This window comes from Symphalangus syndactylus, chromosome 21 (genome assembly GCF_028878055.3).
Source record: "Symphalangus syndactylus isolate Jambi chromosome 21, NHGRI_mSymSyn1-v2.1_pri, whole genome shotgun sequence".
Lineage (NCBI taxonomy): Eukaryota > Metazoa > Chordata > Mammalia > Primates > Hylobatidae > Symphalangus > Symphalangus syndactylus.
Window position 1 is genome coordinate 48,096,369 of NC_072443.2, and position 27,853 is coordinate 48,124,221.

General features: G+C 43.5%; 1 protein-coding gene across 26 annotated transcripts in view; it reads left to right on the top strand.

Moving 5' to 3' along the window:
- Positions 1-27,853, top strand: part of KALRN (kalirin RhoGEF kinase) — a 694,106-nt gene that overhangs the window by 225,564 nt on the left and 440,689 nt on the right. For all 26 annotated transcript variants that reach the window (XM_055259658.2, XM_055259655.2, XM_055259656.2 and 23 more), the window contains exons 4-5: positions 1,737-1,929; positions 5,963-6,475. In XM_055259658.2, the coding sequence (XP_055115633.1) occupies positions 1,737-1,929; positions 5,963-6,475 (706 nt within the window). The remainder of the gene's footprint in view (positions 1-1,736; positions 1,930-5,962; positions 6,476-27,853) is intronic.

Here is a 27,853-nt window from a genome sequence, read left to right on the forward strand (position 1 = left end):
CCCCAAAAGGTTTTTATTTCTTTTTGTGACCTGAATCCTTCTGTGGCCTTACTGCCAGCAGCTGTAAGCAACTGATATGTGGTAGGCATATATGTGGGTCATGTAACATACATAGTGGTTTAAACAAGTACAGTCTGGGAAATGGGAAATTAAGTGAAAGACCCTAAGGAAATACTATGCTGGTATTTATATTTTAAAATGTGAAGTAACCAATGTCTATTTTGAATTATAGAGTAAACGGATTGGCTTTAAAAAAATAAGAGAAGGAAAGACCCCTAACTACCCAAACATAGACTTTCTTCCAAACTGAGATGTTATAACTATTCTGACTTTCGATTTTTTTCTTCCTATTCTCAGGAGTTATAGTCAAAGTTCAAGTGTTTAAATAAACTTTGCTACTAAGTTATATAGCAACATCTTGATTTATTTAGCCTGCTTATCTCTTGGTTTTCAAGACGGTCGCTGTCACTTCATCTTGCCTTGATTTCAAGAGTTACTCCTCCCCCATCGTCCCTTAACATCCTGATACGTGCATTTCACACTGTGACTCTTACAATGGAAATACATGAAACAACTGGTCTGCATCTTCCGTTCCAGTCAGTTCCACTCTTGGCTTTCTCTGAGTGATCAGCATGACTCAGCGACCTGATTTTTTAAGCTGACATACATTTTAAACCACAAAGCTGGGCATGGTGGCATAAGCCTGTAGTCACAGCTACCAGGAAGGCTGAGGCAGGGGGATCATTTGAAGCCAGGAGTTTTGAGACTATAGTGCACTGTGATTGTGCCTGAGAATAGCCACTGCATGCCAGCCAGTGCACATAGCGAGACCTGACCCTTTAAAAAAAAAAAGTAAAAAGAAATAATAATAAACTACAAGTAATACATCTTAAATACAATAGTGATAAATACATGTTATTCATACTTTGTGTACCATCTCTCATCAACTGGCAGAATCAACCTAGAGCCATTTTTGAAAAAGCATTCTTTGGCCCAGTTTGGGCTTAGTGGTAAGATGTACCAGTGTCTGTCACTGATGTGGGCACAGGGCAGAACAACACCCCTGTCAAGGACTTTCCATCTCAGGTTTAAGAGGCGACAGGGTCTGTCTTTAGAGAACTGGAATTTCAGTGGGGGAAAACATGACTCATTTAGGAACAAGAAAGGGAGACAAAAATTAAAATAAAAATCAAATACAATTGTGAATATCCAAATTGTAAACATCCCAACAAGTACAGTTGACTACAGGTTGGTTAGCTCCTATCCAAAATGCTTGGAACCAGAAGTGTTTTGGACTTCGGATTTTGGTTTTTTTTTTTTTGGAATGTTTGCATTCTACTTGCCGGGTGAGTATCCCTAATCCGAAAATCCAAACTCCGAAATGCTGCAACAATCATTTCCTTTGAGCATCATGTTGACCCTCTTAAAGTTTCAAGTTTTGGAGCACTTCAGATTTTGGATTTTCAGATTAGGGATACTCAACCTGCATGTGGAAGGCCAAGTTTTTTGCCAAGTGCTGGGAGAAGGCAGAATGCCAGGACCATCGGTCAGATGCAGAAAGGGTTTTCTGAGGCCGTACAGTTTGAGTTGAGTTTGAAGGTGGCCAAGAGACCTGGCATGAAGTTGAAAGAGTGATTCTGGTCAAGGGAAGTGCAGGTTTCCGGGTGCTTTTTGACTGTGTACTCCAAAGTCTCAGCTACCCAGAGTGACCATACTGACCTCTGACCTCCCCACAGTGAGGACGTGTGCAAACGTGGCTTCACTGTCATCATCGACATGCGGGGCTCCAAGTGGGACCTCATCAAGCCCCTCCTCAAAACGCTGCAGGAAGCCTTTCCAGCTGAGATCCATGTGGCCCTCATCATTAAACCCGACAACTTCTGGCAGAAACAGAAGACCAACTTTGGCAGCTCCAAATTCATCTTTGAGGTGAGCCAGATTTCTCTCTCTTAGCATCTTCTTTCCCTTCCCCTTCTGCCATCCACACATTTCTCACTTCCTCTTCTCCATCTACCATACAGTATGTGACACCTCAATGGCTGAGATTTCAGGATTCCTTGGCCACCATGGCCTTACCAGTTAGAGTATGGGGAGGAACAAGAGGCTCACGAGATTGTCCCAAATGCACACCTTCATTAGACAGTCTTATTTACTGTCGGTGGTTGTGTAACTGGGACAACTGTTTCTGGAGGCAGCTTTGCAATTTGTAACAAAAACCTTAGGAAGAGTTTATGTCCATTGATGTAGCAATTCTTTTTTTATTGCTGTATCATAGTTGTACATATTTTTGGGTACATGTGACATTTTGATGCCTGTATACAATATGTAACGATCAAATCAGAGTAAATGGGATATTCATCACCTCAAACATTTATCATTTCTTTGTGCTAGAAACACTACAATTCTTATCTTCTAGCTTTTGAAATATACCATAAATGATTGTTAACTATAATTCCTCTACTGTGCTATTGAATACTAGAACTTATTCCTTCTATTTAACTGTATTTCTGTATCTAGTAACTAATTTAGGAAAATATTCTTTTTTTTTTTTTTTTTTTTGAGATAGAGTCTCACTCTGTTACCCAGGCTGGAGTGCAGTGATGATCTCGGCTTACTGCAACCTCTGCCTCCTGGGTTCAAGTGATTCTCCTGCCTCAGCCTCCTGAGCAGCTGGGACTATAGGCACCTGCCACCATGCCTGGCTAATTTTTGTGTTTTTAGTAGAGATAGGGTTTCACCATGTTGGCCTGGCTGGTCTCAAACTCCTTACCTCAGGTGATCTGCCCACCTCAGCCTCTCAAAGTGCTGGGATTATAGGCATGAGCCACTGTGCCCAGCCTAATTTAAGAAAATATTCTTAATATGAAATCTCAACAAACAAGAAGGTAAAAAGCCAGGTAAAATTGCAAACAAGAAATGTCTACAAGAATGTTCATCACAGCTCATATGTTCCTATACAATAGTATATATACACATGTGCATAAATATTTATACATATATAGTACGTATACTTGCACATATATAGGTTGTATCCTTACTAGCCATTACCGTTGGTGACATTAATACACAAATACTGGCTGGGTGTGGTGATTCATGCCTGTACTGTAATCCCAGCACTTTGGGAGGCTGAGGATGGCAGATCACTTGAGGTCAGGAGTTCAAGATCAGCCTGGCCAACATGGTGAAACCCCATCTCTACTAAAAATACACAATTAGCCGGGCGTGGTGGCGTGCGCCTGTAATCCAAGCTACTCAAGAGGCTGAGGCAGGTGAATCATTTGAACCTGGGAGGCAGAGGTTGCAGTGAGCTGAGATTGCACTATTGCATTCCAGCCTGGGTGACAGAGCAAAACTCCTCAAAACAAAACAAAACAAGCAAACAAACAAAAACAAACAAAAAACCCAAATACTATGAAGCCATGAAAAGCCGTATCTAGAAAAAATAGTATTAAAATATTTATTGTTTAGTAAAACGCAGGTGATAAAACAATATGGACAGTTTAATCTGAGATTTGTTTTTAAAGTGTATGTATGGAGAAGAAAACTGAGATTGAAGATGTTAGTGATGGTTTATTCTAGGTGACTGGATAATGGGTGGTTTTTATTTACTTCATATATTTTTATTTTTTTCAAGGATGACATATTACTTTCATAATCAAGGAAAACATGTTTTTAAACTAAATTTTCTAGAGGGTGTATGTTTCCCCTGAGAATTTTTAATGACAATACATCAGATTAAATCAATGATTTAAGCATCTGTGTTCCAGCCAAATTTAAACGGTTCTCTTCCCCAGAATTCTAGTCCTCATCTGCAAGGGGATGAACTTTTAAATGTGTGTGTGTTGAAAACGCAGAGCTGCTTTTAATCTTTCAGCAGGTTCCCATTTCAGACTTTTGTGCCCTGGGGGCCAGGAGCGCCTGTGTGTGGTGTCAAATAGGCTGTGATTTGAGCACAATGACCTGACACTTGATGCAGGCGATTCTCACTCTGTGTAAACAATACAAGAAATTTGGCTTGGTATAAAAGCTGTGACCTATTATAGTCTCCCAGCACCCCTCCAGAACACTAGGAGTCCTGTAGGGAAATGCTTTCTATATTTTGGCTTGTTTATACAGAGGTGGTGACAACAAGCCTATAAATGTATAAGCTGAAGAGACTGAAAACAATCTTCTCAGTAAGTCTTGATACTTCTGCTTCAGCATTGCTGGCCTGCATGTCCCATCTCTCTGCACCTCTTTCACTCTAAGTTGAGCAAGCTTGTCTCTGCCTCCTAAATAAGAGGATAGGAGAGATAGCTGGGGGCCTCCCAATCAAAGGAATATTTATAAGGCAATATCTTAAAAACAGTGAATTTAATACTTAGTGCAGACTGGGGTGACAAGTGATACAGAGATGAGAGTATAAGCTTGTTCAACAACAGATACTTACATGTAATTGATAAGTATAATGATGGAGGACTTCCCGGAAGTGGTAAACTTTGAGCCAAATTTGAAGGAGAAAGTACTTTGGAATAGGTTTTCTCAAGTGTAATGCACACAAATCTCCTGGGGATTTTGAAAATGCAGATTCTGCCTCAGTAGGTCTGGGGTAAGGCCTAAGATTCTGCATTTCTAACGAGCTCCCATGTGATGCCAGTACTGCTGGTCTGAGAGCTATGCTTTGAGTAGCAAGGATGGAGATTAGCAGGAGTTTGCAACTCTACTTGCACATTAGAATCATCTGAGGGACTCTTAAACCTACTCATGTCCAAGCTCCCATTTAGCCAATTAAATCAGAATTTCTAGGGATGAGGTTTGAGCATTGGTATTTTTGTACATTCCCCAAAGGATTCTAATGAGCAGTCAAGTTTGACAACCATTGTTCCAGACCAGCCCTCCTGCCTATGGCAACTCCTTCCTTCCTCTTAGGAGAGGGGTGGAAAGAGAAGGAACAAAGGGGATGGGATGCTCAGAGAGTAGCAAGACACAGAGAGATAAATTGCTTTTTAGGTTTTGAGTAATTATGCAGCCTTCAGATCATCAAAGTGGGCACTAACAGGGATTGAGCATGTACTCCATGCTATGCACCCTATGTGCCTTACACACATTGATACATTTAATCTCTGCAAGCCCAATGAGGAAGAAATTATTATCTCCATTACACAGAGGAGGAGACTGAGGCTCTGAGACCTTAATAGCTTGCCCTGGGTCACACAGTTAATAAGTGTAGGGCTGGAACCCAAACACAGATATTAATTTGCTAGCCTCTCATTCTTCATGAGAAAGAAGAGAAGCCTAAAGCCCTATAGGAAGGAAAAGATGTTTACTAATAAACTAAGGTGGTTGCCTGCATCATCATTTGCTGGAGACGCTTTGCTTCCTGGAGACAAACATTCTCCAATCTGCTCTCCAGGAGCTTGTAGGGGCCTCACAGAGAAAGCCAAGGGCCCAGACTCCCCTGTTGCCCATCACCATACCACAGAAGAGCTAATAGGGAGAGCCTCGGAAAAGATAAGACTGTGAAATCTTTGCAGCCCAAGCACTGGCCCATGTTGCTTAATCCAACTATGATGATACCCTGGGTCCATGGGCCTTGGTTTTAAAGCTGTAGAAAACTGTCTCCCAGAAACTAGGTCAGTTTTTCTTCCAGTTTCTGCTTCAAGCCTCTGAAGCCCTTTTGAAGTGAACTGGGGTCAGGAGAAGGGAAAATGAGGAGAGCAGGGACACAAAAGCAGTTCTTCTGGGGTGGTAAATGGTGGGCAGTTGGAGAGGCTTGCTAAAGCAGTCAGCAGTCTGTAGAAACTGCTGATCCCGGCTGATCTGTGACTCCTGACCAGTGAGTCCCATGGCCTCCACTCACCCTTCCCGAGGCAGGCTGTGGTCATTATTATGTGGACTTATCTTGTCCTTTCCCTCATCCTATTTCTGCCCTGTTCTTCCCCCAACATCACTGAGTGTCCTTGTCTGTGTCTGCCCCTTACAGACGAGCATGGTATCTGTGGAGGGCCTCACGAAGCTGGTGGACCCCTCCCAGCTGACGGAGGAGTTTGACGGCTCCCTGGACTACAACCATGAGGAGTGGATCGAACTGCGGCTCTCCCTGGAGGAGTTCTTCAACAGCGCCGTGCACCTGCTCTCGCGCCTCGAGGACCTCCAGGAGATGCTAGCCCGGAAGGAGTTTCCCGTGGATGTGGAGGGCTCTCGGCGGCTCATTGACGAGCACACACAGCTCAAGAAAAAGGTGCTGAAGGCCCCTGTGGAGGAGCTGGACCGAGAGGGGCAGCGACTGCTGCAGTGCATCCGCTGCAGCGACGGCTTCTCAGGACGCAACTGCATTCCAGGCAGTGCCGACTTCCAGAGCCTGGTGCCCAAGATCACCAGCCTCCTGGACAAGCTGCACTCCACCCGGCAGCACCTGCACCAGATGTGGCACGTGCGCAAGCTCAAGCTGGACCAGTGCTTTCAGTTGCGGCTCTTCGAGCAGGATGCTGAGAAGGTAGGAAGGGAACAGGCCAAACCTGAGCCGGGATGGGGGTGAGGGAGCAGAGGTTTCTCATCCAACTTTCTGATTAATGATAGTTAATTAATTTTCTGGAAAGCTTTGAAACAGTGTGACTACTAGTTTTAGCTAATGTAATTTTTTTTTTTAAGCTCACTCTTATATAGTACGTATTATGTGCCCGGTATTGTTCTAAGCACTGTGTGTAAATTTACTCATTTTAATCCTTTCAAGAGTCCTGAGAGGTAGATGTACTATTATAATCACATTTTACAGATGAAGAAACTGAGAGGTTAAAGAATTCACCAAGCTGGGAAGTGCAGTCTGGCTCCAGGGTCCATGCTTTCGCCTACTGTTAGAAGCTGCCCCGAGTGCCTGCAATGAGTGGTTCAAGCCAGCTAAGGAACAAAAACAGTACTGTTAACAGCCACTATAATATTAATTAGTGATTATGGCCCTGCAATGTATTTTACCATTGACAAACCACTTTCACACAGTCTTATTTAATCTGCATAATCCTTTGATCCTTACGGGTTGAGTGGTGGTATCTCTCTTGACATGCAGGGAAACGGATGTTCTTTGATCTTGGGTCTACAGTGACAGAGCTGACATCTGAATCCAGCATTTTTCTGTTTCCAAGTCCAGGGCTCTTCCTGCCATAACCACTTGTTTCCAGAGGTTTCTCTTCAGCTGCTAAGCACTTTCTTGAGTAAGACACCATTTTTTCTAGCAGTGAATTTTCAAAGCTTTCCCCTTATCAGGGGAAAGTAAGATAAGAGAATGTAAAAAAGGAAAATTGCATATAGTGCCTCTTTGCTGAGGATACAAAGGTATCTTCCCTAGATTCTCTTTAAGCTAAAGAGGAGAAAGAAGAGTTTACTATTATATGTGCTTTAAGAAGAATAAAATAGGCTCTCCTCCTATCAGTTTTTTGGATATAACTTGTATTTAAATGGACAATACTGTTCTTAGGGATGCCATGACATCTCTCAGTAACCTGTGAATTTTACGATGTCTGAAATGATGGTTTTCTGTCTTTTAAGAGCTCATATTGAGAAATGTCTCTAGGTATTTTTAAATGATGAAATCGAGATCTTAAACTCTCTGTATAAGTGTGATCCCAATTTATGTACTAAATATAACTGCAAGAAGATTTACCAGAATGTTAATAGTTTTGCTTCCTTGGGACAGGCTTATGATTGATTTTCTCTGTATAATTTTATAATGTTTTCTAATTTTTTATAACATACAGTAAAAGAAAATTAGTATATGCAGTTTTTTTTTAATGCATATCACTTTTTATAGCATATCCCTTTTTATATACCTCTTGAATATGATTTAAGCAAGTTTTGGGAACTTCTGACCTTTCTTGGGGCTCTTTGCCCAGTGGCCTGGTAGCCTAGGTCTGACCCTGGCCTGACCTGCTCTGGGAAGGGCAGCTTAGACCTCAGAATTCCTGCATTGCTCACCAAGTGATTAGATGCCAGGGCAGGAGCCAGCTGTTCTGTGAAGCCAGAATCAGGTACTTTGGCTCTGTTGCCAGTTTTGTTTCCTTTGTTTTTTTTTAATTTTTTTTTTTTTTTTTTTGAGACAGAGTCTCACTCTGTCGCCCAGGCTGAAGTGCAGTGGCACCGTCTTGGCTCACTGCAAGCTCCGCCTCCCAGATTCACGCCATTCTCCTGCCTCAGCCTCCTGAGTAGCTGGGATTACAGGCACCTGCCACCATGCTCGGCTAATTTTTTGTATTTTTTTAGTAAAGACAGGGTTTCACCATGTTAGCCAGAATGGTCTCGATCTCCTGACCTCATGATCTGCTCGCCTTGGCCTCCCAAAGTGCTGGGATTACAGGCGTGAGCCACCGTGCCCGGCCCTGTTGCCAGTTTTGGAAAAATCTGGAACATCTCTTTTTTTCTTTTTTTTTTTTTTTTTTTTTTTAAAAACGGAGTCTCGCTCTGTCACCCAGGCTGGAGTGCAGTGGCGCGATCTCGGCTCACTGCAAGCTCCGCCTCCCGGGTTCACGCCATTCTCCTGCCTCAGCCTCTCCGAGTAGCTGGGACTACAGGCGCCCGCCACTGCGCCCGGCTAATTTTTTGTATTTTTAGTAGAGACGGAGTTTCACTGTGGTCTCGATCTCCTGACCTCGTGATCCGCCCACCTCGGCCTCCCAAAGTGCTGGGATTACAAGCGTGAGCCACCGCGCCCAGCCATCTCTTTTTTTCTTGAGGCCTGTTTTGCTCTGGGGCAGGGAATCTGCTTTGCAGCCTGGCCTGGGTACCTGTTTCAGTGAGCAAGGGACAGAAAGGGAGGTGGGGGACTTAGGTCTGCCTAGGTGTGTTTTAGAGTTTGGGGCACTTCATGGTATCCCTGAGGCTCAAGGACAGGGGAAGCCTGCATAGGGCACAGATAGTGCCTGTCTGAAAAACCAAGCAAACAGCATACCATAGCTCCAGAAGTTCCCAAGTCAAGGAGGCTGCGCTTCTAGGGGCTGCCAAGTTCCATTCAACAGGGCAGTAATTGCTGTTACACATATATTCTCTCAATCCATGCTCGTAAGAATTGTATAGTATATGATAATTACTATTTTACAATTGAAGAAATGGAAACTCAGAGAGGTGAAGTGGCTGGCCCGAGGTCATACTGTTGGTTAGCCAGGGCCAGTGTTTTAATCTGTTTCCAAAGCCCATCCAAGCTCTTATCCAATAACCCTCCTGTCCCTCTGCTCCCAGAGCTTGCCTCTTGCTACCGCTGAACACCACCTGTTAGCCGCTAGGTCTCCTGGTGCATGCCTTGATGGCCCTAGAGAAAAATCTCAAATCCTACATTTTAATGCTCATTCCACAGCAGGGGCTCTTTCTGTGCCATGGACTCTTTTGGTCTGGTGACGCATATGGACCCCTTCTCAGAATAACATTTGTAAATGTACAAAAAATATGCATAGGCTTGGAAAGCAATTACTTAAACACGGTTATTTGCAGGAACAGAAAACCAAATACAACATGTTCTCACTTATAAGTGGGAGGTAATCATTGGATACTCATGGACTTAAAGATGGCAACATAGAACCTGGGGACTACTAGAGGCAGTAAGGAGAGAGGGGGCTAAGGGTTGAAAAACTAACTATTGGGTAGTATACCCAGTACCTGGGTGATAGGATTATACCCAGGTAATAAACCTGCATGTGTATCCCTTGAATCTAAGTTAAACGTTAAAAATAAAATAAAGAAATAGTTATTACATTTTAAAAATAGCAGCACTATATGTACTTTTCAATTAACATGCTAATAAGATCTACTTGAAGTCTAATAACTACCATAATCCTGAAGTAGCGATGGACATAAATAAATGACGTTTCAGGACGACAACCCTGATGTGATATGAAAATGTGTGTGTTTCTATTGGAGTCAAAGACAGCAGCATTGCTAACACTAATGCAGTTTGTTGACTATTTTCATAATGGAAGAGAATGCTATATTTCAGTTAGAGGTTAGTGAAAATAAAGATATGATTTTTTTTCCTATCCAAGTATGTGATCCCTGAATTCTATCCATGAACCCAAGGTTTAGAATGCCTGTTGTGTGATGTGCTCATACCTTAAAAAGGATTGTGGGGGAGTGTGCAAATGTGTACATGTGTATGTTCATGCATGTGCATGTGAGTAGAGGTGTGGGAAGAGAGGGAGAGAATATTCAAAACAAGGGAGCAAAAAGAAGGATGGGATGAGGGCAGCCCAGGAATATTTTGAGGTTGAGTCAGTGGTGAAAACGTCACTCAAGCTTGACCCAGCTGCCACTGAAAATGTGCTGAGTGCTGGACAGGGTAGAAAAACAGTCCTTTTAAGTTGCTTTAATATTAATTTAAAATATCTGCGCAGAGCTAAGTGCTTCAGCCTTTGACTTATTTGGTGGCTTTGGAAGGGGGTGAAGAGGGTGATGGTTTGGAGTAAGGGCTGTGAGTGTGGATCCACATCTAAACAAGGGCTTAAGGAAGTAGTTACTGCCTGAGCCAAGTCTTAGTCTCCCTTCTGGTGGGAGGCTGGTTGGCAGAGGCCTCTAATTCCAGATCTGGGAAGCTCTTGGCAATCAGAGGAGTCTGGTGATAGTTCAGCCTCTATTTTTGTAAAAGAGGTGGGCGCAGTCTCTCCCCTGGCCTTGCAGGGTGACAGCTTGTTCCCAAGGGCTTGAAAATGGGTTGGTATTCCCCATTTACCAGCTGGCCTTGGGGAGTGAAGCTGCCTCTCACTTCTTCCCCTGTCACCTGTGGTGACCCCCCACATTCCCCATCTTGGAGGTGCTGGGGAGTGGGCCATGCTGTCTCCCAATTAAGCATCTAGGGAGTAGGGCCTCTGTTCCACAGATAATTCATAAAGCAAGTCACTCATTCATTTAATAATCAATGTTGAACAGCTGTCGTGAGCCCCCAAAAGGGTGGGTAGGCCAGAAGTTCTGTCTGGAGCAGCTCACCATCTAATTAAGGAAGTGAGCACATAAGCTCCTGTGTATTCACTTTTTTTTTTATTTTTAGAAGCAGATTTATTGAGGTATAATTGATAAATAATAAGTGGCACATATTCAACACATATGATCTGATAAGTTTGGACATGCGTATACACCTATAAAACCATCAAGGTGATAGACAGCCATACCTCCAAAAGTTTTTTTGTTTCCCTTTGCATAAACTCTTACTTATTAAATGCTTTCTGTGCACCCTGTACTGTCCTAGGCACAGCCTCTGGGCTTGGAGAATTTTCAGAGAACACTGCTGCTCAGGAATGACAGGAAAGTCTTATTGAGCAATCTGTGGAAACACAGAGTAATTCAGAGATGATTCAAACAATGCATGATGTTAGATGAACCACTGCAGTCTCAGCGGGGCGCCCTCTGGTCTATAACTAATGGGCCTGTCCTCCACTGTATTCACAGAATACAAGCCAGGTCACCTGTCATTGGCCTGGTGCAGATTAAGGCTCTCTGTGCAGCCATGTTTCACATCCGGCCACCCCTCCAGTTGCGGTAGACCCTGTGTGATGAAGGTGTCTGCCCTGCAAACACAACCTATTACTGAAGAGAGGGGATGGGCTTCTTCCCCACTGGGGGCCGTATGTGGTCTTAAAAGTTGTTAAGTAGACTCATTGTAGATGTGCCTTTGGAAAATGGAAGGGTGAGTGCTACTCAGTGGAAGATCCTCCCCACACACACCCCTTCCTGGGTGCCCAGGGCACATCTTATAATGCTAGAACTAGAAGCAACCGTGAAGTCCACACGTCTACCTCCCACACACTGTAGAAATCCCAGCCTTGCCATCTGATGACAGTCATTATGACCTCGTGATGTCAATGTGCTGATGCCAATGATAAGTACCAGAAAATACCGAAACTCCCATCTGCCTTCTGATCTGGGGAAGGCCCTCAGTCTTCCAGTCTTTTCAGGGAAGGAGCAGAGCTTCAAAGAGTTCCAGTGCATAACTAGACTTAACTGATTGAGAAATCTTTATCTACTTCATTTCTGAATAAAGGAAGCTCTACTGATGTCTACCCAGGAGGCCCATTTTTTAGCCTTGCCCAAAGCTATTCTGGAAAGGAGAAGATATTTGCACTTTGGGAGAATCCCCAAAAGAGTGAACAAAGCTGGCTAATGGGGCTTCCAGTATTGGAATCATGCCTATTATTGGTTTATGCAGCACATTGTATTTGTTTCATGTGTAAATGCATGGTTGGGAAACGCCCAAGACAATATCCTTATCACTCTGCTTGAGAGGATATTTTGGTGCCTACCTCCCCCATGACCAAGACATCTAGCCCAAATGAGAATCTCTCATTTTTTTTAGGTGTTCAGCAGAGACTGTGGCCTCCATGGCTGCCTGGCCCTACCTTTACCACTATGGGAAAGCTCACCTTGTAAAGCCTAATTTTTAAATGCCTTCCTGCATATTCATTTTTGCATGGTGAAATTCTATTCACATCCATGGGTGCCATGCTGAAATGGAGCTGTGGTGGGTGGAGTTAGGATTTGTCCTGGGGTGACACGTATCGATTGTGAGACATTAGGCACATCTTTAACTTCTCACCCCCAATTATGTTACCGACAAAACAAAGATAAAGAATTTGTATTACTTCTACTTCAGCATCTTTTGACTTTTCTTCTGCTTCCACACTGCACTGTTCTCATGCACAATACTCTCTCAATGAAAACATCTTTCAACAGGAGAAGTGGGGTGGCCACGGTCATGGTGGTGGTAGCTTTGGAGATGGTGATGATAGAGAATAAACTTCTGAGGAGATGTACCAGAATCTGCAGAGTGGTTTAATAAAGCCCCACCCCCACCCCAATCCATTCCTCTTCCTTCCTCTTCCTTAGAGACTTGCTCCACTAAATAAATATCTAAGCCCTTTTACAACTTAACAATTATATAATACTTTTTGCTTTTTTGCTTTTTCGTTATCCCCTTCATATTTATAGTGGGTTCTTCTCTTTTCAGGATTGTTGCCTTGGGTAATTATGAAAAATAAGAAACCTCTCAGCAAAAATAAAACCCTACTCCCTTGAGGTTTTGTTTATTTGTTTGTTTGCTTAAAAAAAAAGACAAACTTCTTCGCAGGGTTGTTATGAGAATTGAGTGGGGTTATGTATGTAGCAGTGCCTGGCATGGTGCCTGGCCCAGCATAGCTATTCCAGGAATATTGGCTTCCCTTCCTTCTCCCTGCGCTATTTCAGTTATGATTTACTCTTCAGTCATGGGTGCCTGCTGAGACCATGAAGAGTGTCACTGATGCTCTCTTCCAAATGAACCTGCTCTAAATCATTTTCAATTATCCTTAATGGAACAAAATTCAGAATTGATTTTTGAGAGAAGTTGGAAATTATGGTGTAGATTCTTGGGGGTCCTGCAGGTCACCAGGCTATGCAGTGCCCCTGGGCAGGGCACAAAAGAGGAGCACATAGGTCAAATTGGGGTCACACCTGAGGAGTCAGGGCAGGGAGATCCTCCACAGGGAAAGTTCTCTGGAAAAACAAGGTCTGTCCTTAAAGCAGCCCCAGAGGAAAGTGATTCTTCCTGGTGTCCCATGAGAGGTGAGCACCCGTCCCCATGCACCCTCTACGTCGGAGACACTTGTCACCTTCTGGCTTTGCAGTATAGCTAAGAGCATATTTGTCTTATACCCTTGCAAACTTGGGGCCAGAAATACTTCCTATGGCAATGTTTATGCATTTTAATATTCTTGGAAGTCTGTGCAAACAAAATAATGTTGCTTTTATGTTAATCACCATGAGAAAATCTACACTGGGCACCACTGGGCGTTGTGGTAGGCAGCAGACCACTGTGCTAAGGGTGATGTGCTTATTGCATTTTGAGGTTGGTATGTCCTGTTGGCCACATTAGCATTGCAGGACATCCCCAGGATGCCCCGTCACTGGGCAAAGTATCCACTGCTATTTCCTGTCCTTTCCCACCAAGGTATAAACAGTTCTGGTCATTCCCTAGAGCCCAAAACAGGACCCAAAGTCTTATCCTGCCTGGGGTGACCAGAATCAGTGGGGCTGTTGTAGAGAAATCCTGCTGCTTCTACTTCCCTGGTAGACCCTGGCCCACTTTCTCTTCTCTTCCCCACACCTCCAACACCCTCATTCCCCATGAGGCAACAGTAACATGATTCCACTGTCATTTGTCAAAGTGAATTGCCTTTGCAGTAATTACAATATGTAATTCTTTTGGGAATGTTGAAAGTATTTTCACACCCATGACCTTAGAGATTTTCTGGCCCAGCCCTTCCTTTTATATAATAATCTTTGACCCAGAGCAGAGACCCACCCAAAGTCATCCAGTCCGTGGTTCATCATCCAAGTCTCCCATGTACTGTATGTGGTAGGCCAGGTGGGCACGTATAGGGGCATCATTTCACAGATGGGAAAGCTGAGACTTGGTGTGCTTGAGTGGTTTGCTTGGGATAGAGTCCTCTGCTTTGAAGCTGGTGCTCCTCCCTCTTCTCCCAACACACACACACACACCACACGCACGCGCACGTGCACACACAAACACACACGTGTTCGCATGTGCACACACACACACCCTCTACACCCTCTCTTTGGAGGCTTCTTGCCATGCAGGACAGATGGTGGCATGTGCCAGGAACCTAGGTGGTAGCTAAAGGGGCTGGGGGCTAGGAGGATAAGGGTCACTTGACATGTGTCCTCACCAGTGCTGTGGTGAAGGGACAAGCACTGGACAGGCCTCCAGAGGGGCGTGTCATGTCTCTGTGTGGTTCAATTGCCTGAGCCCTTCATGTTGGGTGGGAGGCTTCAAAGAGCTGTGACCTTCGGGGTGGCCAGAAGGGCAAGGCCTTTACTGGGTGGTTGTAATTTCCTGCTTTTTTTGGAGAAAGGCTCCGGTGCCCTCTTGTTCCTGCTCTCGCCCTCCTACTGAGACCTTAACCACCAAACCCCTCCACCTCCTGTTGACGGGGCTCGGGACAAGGAAGTGTGTCTGTATCCCGCCCCCTGACACAGAACACAGTGTCCTGTATTATTTCCAGCCTGCTGGTCCTGGGAATTTCGACTTACTTTTTTTCATTTCCTCCCCTTGAACATTAGAAACATTAGATTCCAAAAATAATCTAAGTCACAGTGTTCTACAGGCTGCATGTGTGTGTTTTCTCCCAAAGCTGTTTTTCTCCCTCTTAAATCCTTTCTCCCTCTCCTTTCTTCCCTCTCCTGCATTTTCAGCCCCATTTGTATCCTGAGATTAGCACGCCTGCAGGAGGAGTGTGGGTGTGGAGAACAGAATGAAGGAAGGATTGGGAAGAATGCTCAGGCATGAGGCTTGGCTCCCTTCCACGGTTCTCTCAAGAGAGTGGAAGGTGCCAAGACCTGAACTGCTGTGTGTAAAGAGTCTGCCTATGCAGCCCCTGCTTATGAATGGACCCCATAGAACTGTGGACCCCTTAGTGACTCTTTGGAACTGAGAACTAAGACACTGTGTTAACAGTACTTTCCAGAATCTGGGTTGTCACACTGACTCTGTCTGCAGCAATTGAGGTGAGCTGTGAAAAGAAGGTCTGATCAGAGATGAACTGTGTGTGTGTGTGTGTGTGTGTGTGTGTGTGTGTGTGTGTGTGGTGCAGGGCAGTAACTGAGAAAAGTTCATTGACTCATTCATCAACAGACATTGAGTGTCTACTCTGTGACAGGCCTTCTGCTGGGACTATGTCTCTCTACTCTTACCCTAGGCCTTGGATGGAGGATAATGTAGGGCAGTGCAGGGAAAATCAGAGTTAGCACTAATGTAATTCTTGATACATTGTAAGGAAAAGATGGTTTAGAGAGTCACCACTCCGGTGGCTAGAACCCAGGTGAGTTAAGATATCAAGGTCTCTGTTGCTTTCTGGGTGGAGGTAGGGCTGGTGGAGGTGGGGTGGGTGTCTTAGTATGTATGGGAGAAAAAGCATGGAGGTGGTCCAAGCAAAAAGGAGACATGTCAGCTCTGCCCCAGTAGGGGAAACAGGGGAAAGGTTTTGGTACCCTGTTTGAAGAATGAAGGACGTTTCAGGTGTACTTTATAAAGTAAAAGAAATTTTACTTTATAATTTCTTTTATAAATTATAAAGTAATTTGGGAATGCCCCGTCACTGGGCAAAGTATCCACTGCTATTTCCTGTCCTCTCCCTCCAAGGTATAAACAGTTCTGGTCACTCCCTAGAGCCCAAACAGAACCCAAAGTCTTATCCTGCCTGGGGTGACAAATTTGTCAGACTTTATAAAACAAAGTCTCTGTTCGGGGTGGGAAGCTTTCCCAAGGTTTCTTTCTAGGCATTTTGCTTTGAGGAACCTGCTTTCCTTCCTTTTTTCTACCTTCTACCATTTTCCCCGTTCCCTTTCTACTCCCTTTCCCACTTGTGACCTTCCTGGTCCCTGCGCTGGCGTCTCCTCAGGCCTGTCCTTACCTTTTGTGCACCTGTTGTCTCTGAACTGGTTGCATGGCCTTCCTTTTCCATTCCTGCTTCCTTCCTTGGTCAGAGTTAAGGAAGAGCCCCATGCACAGTTCAGGCCTCCTGTGGGGGACAGAGAGAGCACTGGTTTTGGAATTGGAGAAACCTGGGTTGAATCCCTGCTGGGTCACTTGTAGCTGAGTGACTGTGTTCAGTTCACCCCCTCTGAACACTGATTTCTTTATCTCTAAAATATAGATTTTAATACATGCCTTAGGATTATTGTATGAGTTAAAGAAAATGTACATAAATCTTCCAGTATGGCTGGAGCCTTGAAGACATTCAGCACATGGAAAAAATGGTAGATTTGTAGAGATAGACTTGTGCTGGTCCATGTAAATGGTGGAATCAGCAGTAGATAGATGCCTGGGGAGGCTCTCTTGAGGGGCATGCATGGGGAATACAGCCCCATCCACAACAAAGATGCCGGAGTGGAAAGTAGGCAGCCTGTGGCAGCAGAGCATGGAGGTGAGGAACCTGGTGGCTGGAGAAACCAAGAAGGGATCTTGAGGAGGAACTCGTCAGTGGGTATTAGACACAAGGTTGGCTGCTAGTAGGGAGAAAAGGAAATGGATGCTGTAACCAGGCTGGCAGGATCTTAGAGAACACTTGCTGAAGATAAGCCAATCACTGTGCTGAGCACTGTGCCGGGGATGGGCAATTGGAAGATAAGCTGCATTCAGGCCTTGCCATGTTGGAGCAGAGGGCACCAGCAAACAAATAGCCATTGCACAGGTAAGTTCACAATGGTGTCTATTAGTGCTATGGGAATGTAGATGGAGAAATGTTTAGCCAGGGTTTGGGATGCAGGGAGATGGAAGAGTGTGAGCAAAGGCACAGCAGCTTCAAAACGCAGGCTGGATCCTGGGAATGTCTGCAGCTGGGTGTGGCTGGAGCACAGCCTCTACAGAGAGGAGTGCAGGAGGTCTGTGTTCATGCCATGTGGGTTACCAGGAGTCGGAGCACAACAGAGAGTCAGAAGTCCATGGAATAACCAGTGGACCATGAGGAAAACTGGATTCTGGCAAATGGTTCAGGTCTTGCCAGGAGCATCTGAGAATCCTAAAGTCTTTGATTCAGGTCCAATCCCTTACCCAGGGCAGAACTCCCTTCCAGATGTGCATTTTTCCAGATTCTTCTGAGCATTTGCAGGGCTGAGGAAGCCACAGCTTTGTGAGGCAGCCTGTTCCACTGTTCTATAGCCCCAGTTGTTAGAAAGTCCTCCTTCTAGCAGGCCAGAATCTACCCTCCTGTAGTTACACCCTGTAGTCCCATCTCTGTCTCCCAGGGTCACTGGGGAACTACTCTCTTCCTTCCCCTACAGGGCAGCTCTCCCATAACTTGGGGACAGTGCTTGGGGACCTTCCTCATGTTTTCTTCACCAGATAAAGTTCTGTGAGTTCTTTCAGCCTATTTTCGTTTGACATGGGCTCTAAACTCTTTAATGCAGCTTTCCTGGGACCAGTTTTTCAAATGTGTGAGGGGAAATGGGAGGAGTCTGCAGCTTTTGGTCCCACTTGCACAGGTGAGAATGAGATTTTGTATGTGTAGGTGCACTAGTTTTTGTAGCCCAAGTTAGTTGATCTGAAACCCCAAGAGTTCACCCACCCAGAGAATGATGTTCTCTCACTTGAATAGAGGGAGACACCATCTTATTTGTAAATACAGGAGGATATCTTCTCACATATGAGCACAGAGAGATTTTTCCAGTATGAAAATGTTGAGTTAAAGTATTCTGGTGCCAAGGTCAGTAGTAGTTACTGTTTCTCAGGGAAAAGCCCAACTCGAGGGTATCTACTGTTCAACCCCATTCCTGTATCCCGTGGCTCTTCCTGAGGTCATTACCAAGGAGAACTAAAGCCTCATACTCTTATCTTGTAAAGAGTCGGAAACCTGTGGTAAAACAACATGGCACATGTATACCTATGTATCAAACCTGCACATTGTGCACATGTACCCTAGAACTTAAAGTATAATTAAAAAAGAGAAAAAAAACATGCAAAGGAATATTAATCTCTTGGAGGAAATCTGCCTCTAGCTGGAATCCCAGAAGGGTTCTTCCCCCAGTCCCCCATCCCATGGCATCTTTGAAATCCCACTCTCTTAGTTTGTTCACCTCTAGCCTCTCCTTAGCAAGCTTTCTCTAGCATAAGAATGTCCTCCTATAGGAACAACTGCTGATGTGGTGAGAAATACACTCTGTAACATATGCTTTCTGGTGGAGAGATAAAAGAGGGTTTGGTTTCCTCCATCCTCTTTAGAGATTGGGTTGACCAGCTTGTCCCAGATTTCCCTGGGGAGATGACCTTGTCATGAGGTGGCAAGAGGGGGTACAAACACAAGGGCCCTAGAATGAGGAGAGTGAGACTGGACTTGGGCATTCAGCTCCCATCCCTCAGGGCATTCTCTTCTGTGCTTTGCACATTCCCACCTTTTCATGCCTTTGTGCATGCCAACACTCCTCTCATTTGGAATGCCTGCTCCACTGTATGTGCCTATTAAAACCCTCCCTCAGCTGAAGGTCCAGCTCAGATGCTACTCTCTCTGTTCTCCCCTGTTGGACGTGCTCTGTCTCTCTCTGAGCATTTCCTGCAGCCCTTATCCATCCCCCTCAAATTGTCCCTGTTCCATCCCGTCTAGCATTATAGCTAGGTGCTCAAAGATCTCATTCCCCCAATTATATTGAAGATTTCTGGAGGTCAGGACCAGTGTCTTCAATTACTCTGTGTTGACCAGAGACACTTAGTGCCAATAAATAAATAGTTGACTGTGACACAGTCTGTACTCACTGGGCTGCTTGAGAATAGAACAAAACCTGTGAACATTGAGCTGACACAAGAGCACCACCTACTGCTGAATGGTTTCTAGGAACGCTACCTTAATGCACTCACTGTTGAAAACTGGGGTGTTAGCAAGTTTCACCTTGCAATGGGAAGAGTGATTTGGAGGCAGGAAACTGGTTCTGGTCCTTTTATACTAATCCAAGTGGGAACAGATGACGTGGTAGTGAAAGTAGAAAGGGAAGGGACAAACCCTCGAGACACTCAAGGAAAGAAAATAAGACCAGTGACTGGCTGGATGTCAGGGGGCAAAGGCAGCACCAAGGCCTTCATGTTAGGAGGATTGGCAGTGGGACAGGAGTGGGAACAATTCCCAAAGACATTTTGGAAGAAGGATGGATAATTAAATGAAATTTTAATTTTAACTTCTTTTAAGGCACAGAAAAGTGAAAGAAGTGATTATGAAGGTTACTTAAAACATTATCATGTGTTAGCTGGTTATTGCATTTCTACTTTTTTCTTTTTCTTTTTCTTTTTCTTTTTGAGATGGAGTTTCGCTCTTGTTATCCAGGCTGGAGTGCAATGGTGCAATATTGGCTCACCACAACCTCTGCCTCCCGGGTTCAAGCGATTCTCCTGCCTCCGCTGAGTAGCTGGGATTACAGGCATGCGCCACCACACCTGGCTAATTTTGTATTTTTAGTAGAGATGGGGTTTCTCCATGTTGGTCAGGCTGGTCTTGAACTACCAACTTCAGGTGATCCACCCACCTTGACCTCCCAAAGTGCTGAGGTTACAGGCATGAGCCACTGTGCCTGGCCTCTAACCTACTTTTAGGGACAATGGATGCTATCTAAACACAGGCATTTACCTTGGTCCTCTGGCAGCGTTGAGGCGTGATGGGGCTCCTCATTCAGTAAGTTCTTCCTAAGCCCTGCAGAGTATATCCTGCAGGGTCTAGAAGCTGGAAACACTGCCAAGCTTCTCCTTGTGGATGTGCCCAGCCTGGCTGCCTGCATGGCCCCTTACCTGTCTGAGCCCCATTGCAGAGGCTGCTGCTGGAAGAGGGGAGAAGGGGCAAAATGGGGTGCCTAGTCCTCCTCCTAAGCTCAAGGTCAGGCCCACCTAGCACATACCAGCATAGCTAGGTGGTGGTCTTCTCCCCAAGAGAAGGGCTCCCACAGGGAGTCCTGCCTCCTTCTCCGAGAGAGGGGCTCCCAAAGGAAGAGCTGCCTCCTCCTTAGCCTCATGTGGAGCTTTGTTCCCAGATGTGCAAGTGATTGGCACAGCCGATTTTAGGATATGTGGGAGGACTAGATGAGAACATCCAACAGACACTCCATTTTTGCAGTAACAATAATAGTTACCATTTATTGAGTATATCCCTTATGCCAGGAACAACCATTAGCTCATCTAAATTAACTTGCCAAGGGCCAGATCTCAGTTTATGTCTAAATTTAGCTCTGGGATAAAGTTGGGCATTATTTTCTCAGCCTGGATTAAATAGGATTTGACCTCTTCAAGTCTACATTTTGGGAAGTGAGTGAAGTACATTCCCTCACTCTGTTCCTGAAAATATTTTATCAGCATTTGTGGTTCAAATGGAAGGAATTTGGCCACTCAGAGTCAATATCCCGGGGCTGTCTGGGCTGACTCCTGGCTTGGTTAGTTCTGTTTCTCATCTGCTTGACTTGCTGGCTCCTGGATGACCATTCCTTCCCCACAGGAGGGTAATGAGTGTGTTACCAGTGCTGCAGGGAATAAAGTGCATCCAGGTTCACAGGCTGGAAATAAAATGCAAAAACACCTTATTTAAAGTCTGAAAATATTTATATTAATGACTTGGTGAGATTTTTTATTACATCACTTAACTTGAGGAGGGCAAGAGTGAGGAGAGTGGCCTTTTAAGGCTTAGCATTGAGTGTGTGCTTCTCCAGACAGCTGCTGAACTGCAGCTCATCTGTCAAGAACAGTGTGTGATTTTAGCATGAAGTTTTGCAGTCTTGGTTTCTCTAATCAGACAGCAACTACTTGTTGTGACTGCCAGTTTATCTTGTCTGAACCCAGAGGAAGTAGAAAGAGACTAGCATACATTCTGGATCTGCTATGTATCATATGCTATACTCAGCACTTTTCATATATTATCATATTATGATCTTTATCTTCTTTGACCCAGACATTTGAAGAGTTTGTGTGAAAAAGATGGGAGAGGGAACAAAATGGAGGAGAAAGCGGAGGCAGAGACCATCAGTTGGTGAGAAGTCTGCAATGTGCTAGTTGGTTTTTGTTCTATGAGATCAAGTCTGGCTTGGTCTCCCCTTTGCAATGAGATAAATGCCTGTATATCTGGGAGGGTCTCAGTCTAGACACTCACTTCAGGGTTAAAAGCAAATCTGAGCTATCACTCCCCTCCAGTGGTTCCCCAATGCATCTTTTGCCCTTTGTGATCTGGTATCTCCCTATCTCCTACTATCCCTTCTTACAATCCCTCATTATATGCTACTGATTTAAACCTCCAGGCCTTTGCTCAAGCTATTTCCTCTGATTAAAATGCCCTTTCAAACTACACCTTCTTTGCCTGACGAAATCCAGTTGTCTTTCAAATGCTGTCCAGGTATTGCCACCCAGAAGCCATCCATGCTTTTCCCTAATGCTACCTCTGCCAAGTTGGACCAAGTGTTCCTCTACTGTCAGCCCACACTATATGTCTCTTATAGTACTTTTCACATTTTATTAACATTAACAGAATATGGAATGTGTTTGTCCACCTCATTAGACCATGGCCTTGATCTTTTATCACCAGTGTCTAATCCAATGTCTGGAATACAATGAGTGCTCAACAAGTGAATGAACGATCACACTAAACATCATGAGTGTGTGACTCTTGGTATCAGGATGCTTTGGGCTGCAAGAAACAGAAGATGAGTAAAATTTGCTTAAATATCAAGGAAATGTATTATTTCACATTTTAAGTAGTCACTCAGAGACAACGATGTGAGCTTCAGGATAGATGAATCAGTGCGAGCCTGTCTTCAGGCACTCAGGATCTTTCTATCTCACTCCTCTGCTGAGGTCTCACTGTTTGGCCGAGAGCTTCATTGCAAGGCTGTTTCCCTTCGTGGTTCTAAGACAGCTGCCAATTGTAACAGAGCAACATGCTTCACTCTTCCTGAAGTGATAGGGGTAGCAGGAGAAGGAAGGAGAAACACAGACAGACATTGACTTCTCTTTCCCAGAAGCTCTAAGCAAATTTCTCCTCAATTTCGTTGGTTCATACTTACTAAGACTCGCCCAGTCCTGAACCTGTAAATAAAAAGGGGAGTGAAATTAGGATGACTGGTTTGAACAAATGATCTGGGGTGTAATGGATGTTAGGGAATCAATGTCCAATATACCACTCTAGAAGGAGTAGTATATCCTTCTTATCCTTAGAGTCTATCATGTCCCATTTTCTCTCTCCTTTCCTCTGGAACTCTAAGTATGCCTGTGTTAAAACTACACTACCCAACGGGCAGTCAGTAGCCACATCTGGCTAATTAAACTTAATGTGTACAGTGTACACTGTTATGGTGATAGATACACTAAAAGCTCCCAGACTTCACCACTATGCAATCTATCCATGTAACAAAATTGCATTTGTATCCTTTACATTTATACAAATAAAAAAATTAAAAATAAAATTTTTTGTTTGTTTGTTTTCGAGACAGAGTTTCGCTCTTGTTGCCCAGGCTGGAGTTCAGTGGCATGATCTCAGCTCGCTGCAACCTCTGCCTCCCAGGTTCAAGTGATTCTCCTGCCTCAACCTCCCAAGTAGCTGGGATTACAGATGCACGCCACCACGCCTGGCTAATTTTTGTATTTTTAGTAGAGATGGGGTTTTGCCATGTTGGCCAGGCTGGTCTTGAACTCCTGACCTCAGGTGATCCACCTGCCTGGGTCTCCCAAAGTGCTGGGATTACAGGTGTGAGCCACTGTACCCTGCTTAAAAATACAATTTAAAACTCAGTTTCTCAGTTTCATTCACCACATTTCAAATATTCAAAAGGCACCTAGTGGCAAACCAACTGGACAGGACAGACATAGAACATGTCTGTCATCACAAAAGGTTGTACTGGAAAGCACTATACTAGATCTTTTAGTTATGTCCCACATCTCTTCTGCTGTGTTCTGTGCTTCTATTTGCTTTTCTCTCTGTGCTTCAGTGTGCTCTTTTCTTTCTTTCTTTCTTTCTTTCTTTCTTTCTTTCTTTCTTTTTCTTTCTTTCTTTCTCTCTTTCTCTCTCTTCTTATTCCTCTTCCTCCTCTTCTTCCTCTTCCTCTTCTTCTTGTTCTTCTTCTTTCTCTCTCTTTTCTTTTCTTTTTGTGGAGTTTCACTCTTGTTGCACAGGCTGGAGTGCGGTGGCACGATCTCGGCTCGCTGCAACCTCTGCCTTCCAGTTTCAAGCGATTCTCCTGCCTCAGCCTCCCGAGTAGCTGGAATTACAGGCGCTTGCCACCACACCTGGCTAATTTTTGTACTTTTAGTAGAGACGGGGTTTTACTGTGTTGGTCAGGCTGGTCTCAAACTCCTGACCTCATGATCTGTCTGCCTTGGCCTCCCAAAGTGCTGGGATTACAGGCGTGAACCACTGCACCCTGCCCAGTGTGCTGTTTTCTATTGATTTGTTTTCAAGTTCATTCATCCTGCTTGCTGCTGCATCTATTCTGCCATTACACTCATCCAGTGAATTCTTAAGTTCAGTATTATACTCTGCAATTCTAGAATGTTCATGCAATTCTTTTTATAAATTCTGATTCTCTGGAGCATTTCATTTTTTAATCCATTTTGTCCCTTTCCCCCCATTTTTTTAAGATGTCAATCATAGTTATTTTGAAAGCCTCGTCTGCAAATTCAAATCTGGATCATCTTCTATGGCAATTTTATTGTTTTGATTATCAGTAACTTTTCCCTGTATCTTTATATATCTTGTAATTTACACTGTATAGTGGATATTGTAGATGATACACTGTAGAGGCTCTTGTTAGTTTATCTTTCCCTAAATATTTTAAAGTCTTATTCTAGAATACAATTAAATTACAAAAGATTATCTTGATCCCATTGAGCCTTGGTTTAGACTTTGGTATGGTAGGTATATTTTTATCTTTTTATTAATCCTAGGGTATAGCCCTTATTCTAAAGATGTGGCTCTTATTCCTATAGCTTGGTGTTTCTGGGGTCCCAAATGAATGCCCAGAGAGCTCATGAAAGCCCCTCTACTCTGTTTGAATTAGAACTCCCAGCATTTCCCTAGCACTGTGTGACCTCTAAAATTTCTGTTTAGCTCTTAATATGCCCCACCTCTCATAGCTGTTCTCTGCTAGACTTTCTGGAGTCTTGTCCTGTATATGCAAAGCTTGGGATTTGGCTAAGGACCTGAGGGAAATTTTAGTGAAGATTTTAAGGTAGCTCCTCTGCATCTCCCTCCACTGTAATATCCTGTCATCCAAATCTCAACCTCCTTACCAGTCCCTGAACACTAATATCTGTTTTTTACATCCATCAAGACTATTGCTGCCCCCTGCTCAGCTTCTACTTCTCTGCTCCACAGTTAGGAAAATATCCTCAGGGAGAAAGCTGAGGTGAATATGGGACTTACATTGTATGCTTTCTCTCTTTCAAGGATCATTGGTCTATATTGGTTATTGACCAATGCCTTTCAAATAGCTAATAGACAGTAGGGTTAAATCTGATACCAGCTACTTAGTCATGGACAGACCATAAGTCTCCACGTGAACATTTTAAATAAAAATGCAAGTATATTGAGGTTACCTGGAGAGCTTCTATGGAATCAGAAAATCAATGGTAGGGCCTAGGAAGAGATCTATATATATATCGTATATCATATATATATGATATATATATTTATCATATATATGATATATATATTTATCATATATATGATATATATATTTATTTTTTATTTATATTTATGATAAATATATCATATATATGATAAATATATATATCATATATATGATAAATATATCATATATGATAAATATATATCATATATATCATAAATATATATCATATATATCATAAATATATATATTTTTAATTTACATATATTTAATTTTTATGTATTTAATATATATATTTAATTTTTGGTTTTTTGAGACAGAGTTTCACTCTGCCACCCAGGCTAGAGTGCAGTGGTGTGATCTTGGCACACTGCAACCTCCACCTCCTGGGTTCAAGTGATTCTCCTGCCTTAGCCTCCCCAGTAGGTGGGACTACAGGTGCCTGCCACCACGCCTGGCTAATTTTTTTATTTTTATTAGAGATGGGGTTTCGCCTTGTTGGCCAGGCTGGTCTCGAGCTCCTGACCTCAGGTAATCTGCCTGCCCAAAGTGCTGGGATTAGTAGTGTGAGCCATCATGCCCAGCCAGGAAGTTATATTTTTTAAGAAAACATTTCAGATAGTTCTAAATTAAGGCTATGTTTGTGAACTACTATGGTAAACACTAGGGAAATGAGTTTCCAAGAAAAAGAAGTCAGTATGGGCTTATTTGGTCAAGAAAGGCATCAGGAGGAGATGAGACTTCAATTTTGAAGGATGAGAATAATCTGGAGATTTGAGTGTGGGTATTTCATGGTGGGGGGAAATGTGGACACCAATATAGGGATGGAATGAGCATGATATGGTGTGTCTGCATGGCAGTGAATAAAACAATTTGACTGCAAAAGGTACTTGGAATAGGACTGTGATGTGAAATAATAACATAGATTTGGACCAGTCTGGGGTTGGGAGAGGCCTTAAATACCTGGTTAGGAAGATTGGATTTTTCATTATAGGTATCAGCAACAATAGGGTTTGTTTTTTGTTTTCTTTTTATTATTTTGACTGAGAGAATGACATGGGAAAGCAATGTATTAGTGCAGTGAACCTGATGGGGTCAGATGGCTTAGTGTAAGGGACAGAATGGAGTAAGGGGGCCAAATAGGCAAGTATTTGTAATTTATTATCTAGGTAGGGTGGGCTGAGGGATGAGTAGCAGTAGCAATGGAAGTAAAAGGCATATTGCAGAGTTATTTGAGAAAATAGAGAAAAAGTTGAGTGCTGAGGGATGATTAGCAGTAGCAATGGAAGTAAAAGGCATATTGCAGAGTTATTTGAGAAAATAGAGAAAAAGTTGAGCTCTGAGGGATGACACAAAGATGTGGGAAGACAGGAGAAGTTAGTTTTGAGGTGCTTGTGGAACATCAAGAGAATATTCATATTGAGTCCATAGATAGTGTCTTAGTTTGTTTTCTGTTGCTATAAAATAATGCCTGAGACTAGGTAATTTATAGAGAAAGATTTATTTAGCTCATGGTTCTGGAGGCTGGGAAGTCCAAGAGCTTGTAGCATCCTGTGAGGATCTACTTGCTGCATCATAACATGGCAGAGGGCACCACATGTTGAGACAGGGCAAGTGTGCTAGCTCAGGTTCCTCTTCCTCTCCTTCTAAAGTCACTAATTTCATCATGGGGGGTCCCACTTTGATGACCTCATCTAATCCTAATTACCTCCTAAAGGCCTCCCCTCCAAATGCCATCAACATATGAATTTGGGGATTAAGTTTTCAACACATGAAATTTGAGGGCACATTCAAAACATAGCAAGCACTGTGTGACTGTAGATAGTCCAGGATTTAAGTGTATATTTGGGAGACAATTTAATGGTTTAAAAGCATGACTTTTGGAGTTATGCAGACATAGATTTGAGTCTTTAATATGCCACCCAGAATGTGTGACCATGACCAAGTTACTTAATCTCTCTGAATCTGTTTCTCTACCTAAAAAAAAAATAAATAAAAAGGTGGTGATTATGGCATCTATTACTTCATAAAGCTGTTATGAGGATTGAGATAATGTGTATAAACCTCATTGCATAGAGCCTGGCATGTATTTATTCTTGTCAGTTATCTGGGAAGTTATTGTTAGAGTGCATTATGAAACAGGAACTTGCATGGGACACTAGATTCCAATTTATCTTCATCACTTACAAGCTGTGGGATCTTAGCCAATTTATTTGGCTTCTTAATACTGAGTTTTCACCATGTTTAAAATGGAATTAACAACACCTTCTTTGTAGCATTATTATGAGAATTATGTGACATAAAGTATGAAGGCTCTTGGCACAGGCACATGAAATTAGAAATAGTATTAGTGTTGTTGAAGCTGTGGGCCCGGGTGGATATTCACATGGAGAGGGTTTGATGGGTGAAGGGTAAAGGGCTGAGGTCCATCTTTAGATTGTCACAATAGGCTGTGAAGGACACAAAAGGAAGCCACAAATTGGCAGCCAGGGAAGTGGGAGGTAAGTTTAGATAAGTCAGGGTAGGATTGGAGGATTGGTAAGCTTTCAAAATTAGAGTTTTCCTATCATTTTTGTCATGCTGAGACTAGATATGATGTGTCAAGGAAGAAAATTCAAGTATGTGAAAACACTGATTCTCCAGAGAAAATGTTCACAAGTCTAGAGACTTGTGAAAGCAAGAAGAGACGCTCATCATGTCTGCAGCCAGATGGGCTGCTGCTGAAAATTACCTGGTCTTTGGGGGGCAGACAGGGTGGAATTTCAGAAAGGACTGC